The sequence below is a fragment of the Emiliania huxleyi genome (assembly GCF_000372725.1).
Source record: "Emiliania huxleyi CCMP1516 unplaced genomic scaffold EMIHUscaffold_7314, whole genome shotgun sequence".
Classification (NCBI taxonomy): Eukaryota; Haptophyta; order Isochrysidales; family Noelaerhabdaceae; genus Emiliania; species Emiliania huxleyi.
The window spans coordinates 1-1,359 of NW_005196514.1; the positions used below are offsets into that span (position 1 = coordinate 1).

A 1,359-nucleotide genomic window follows, 5' to 3' on the forward strand; every position below is an offset into this window, starting at 1 on the left:
CAGCCTCGGTCGAGCCGACATAGAGCGTGGCGCCTCGCGGCACGAAGCGCCTCATCGCCTGCAGCACGCTCGGCGGCTGCGTCGACGCGTTTCGCTGCGCGACGCACCGCGGCGCGGGGTGGCACTCGGCCAGCTTGTCCGAGCGGCGCAGGTGGAGCGCGCTGTACGGCCCGCCGATGCGCCGCCGGATCTCGCGCGCCGCCGCCTTGATCGGACCGCTGTAGAAGAGGCCGCTGCGCAGCAGCGCGAGCGACGGGGCCGTGGCGCCCGTGTAGGGCGCTGGCATCGCAAGCCGCGCCTGGGCGATGCGGGCGAGCGGCTCCGTGTCGACGGTGTTGCGCAGGCAGGCCGAGTACCAGAAGCCGGACTGCCGCCGCTGCAGGTTCGGGTGTGAAGAGCAGGGGTACTCGGCCCTCGCACACGCCGCGTTGCACCCGGCGCGCAGCGTCACACCAGAACCCGGATCACCCGTCGCGTTGGCGAGCCGGACGGGCACGAAGCTGCTCAGCAGCGCGACGTCGAAGAGCTCGTCAAAGGGGATGCACGCGCCGCCGCTGTTGTGGCCCGCCGCGGTGCATATTTCAGCCGGGAGCACAAAACTCCTTCCTAGCGCCGCCGCCTCGTTCATCGCGCATGAGAGGCTGGACATCTGGTGGTTGAGACCCATGCGCGCGTCGGACCGGTACGGCACCCAGCGGAAAGTGCACGCCATGGGTCTCTCTTCCATCAAGGCCGACAGCGTGGCCAACAAAAGGGATTAATACGGACGGGCCCTGCTCCCTCCGAGCCAACCAATACGCGCCTCTACGAGTCGTCGCTGTCGCTGCCAGAGAACAAGTGTGAGTGTTAGAGTTGTTTGGTATTGCTAAAAATCTCTCTCTCTGCCAGAGCCATCGGCATCGCCGAAGCCAAGGAGCGTAACAAAATCGGCAAGCAAGAGCAAGTGTATTGGAGCTCAGGGAAGCGGTGGGCGGGCGGTCCCGTCCCGCTGCTGCTGTCCCGCTGCTGCTGTCAGTCAGGCAAGAGCTGAAAGTGTCCTTTGACGTTCCAGATTCCAGGAAAGTTCGAAGTCCCTGTAGCTCTTTGTGTTGCGATGCTTCCTGGCGAGAGAGTGCTGGGCTTTCCGGCCCACACTCGGCTCTTGAGGCATTTATCGGCATTAATATGCCGTAGGGACACACAGCAAGGAGAGTAGTGTCTACGCGCGCACACGCCCGAGTGCCAATTTGGCTACGGGTTAGGGTTGCGTTGTCCTAACGCCTCCGTCCGTCCTGGACGGGCGTTGGCGCGTGCATATCCCACCGCTAAGCTAGCGACACTACTGCTAATGCTGGCCTCGTCCCCTCAAGTGAGCAGCTG

The 1,359-nt window shown here is 64.5% G+C and overlaps 1 protein-coding gene across 1 annotated transcript; it reads right to left on the reverse strand.

Moving 5' to 3' along the window:
- EMIHUDRAFT_460861 (hypothetical protein) lies at positions 1-823 on the reverse strand (the record flags this gene model as incomplete). Its single annotated transcript, XM_005760871.1, has 1 exon — positions 1-823. A coding segment is annotated over exon 1 (727 nt), but the record flags the coding sequence as incomplete, so codon positions are not given.
- Between the last annotated feature and the right edge of the window lie 536 nt (positions 824-1,359).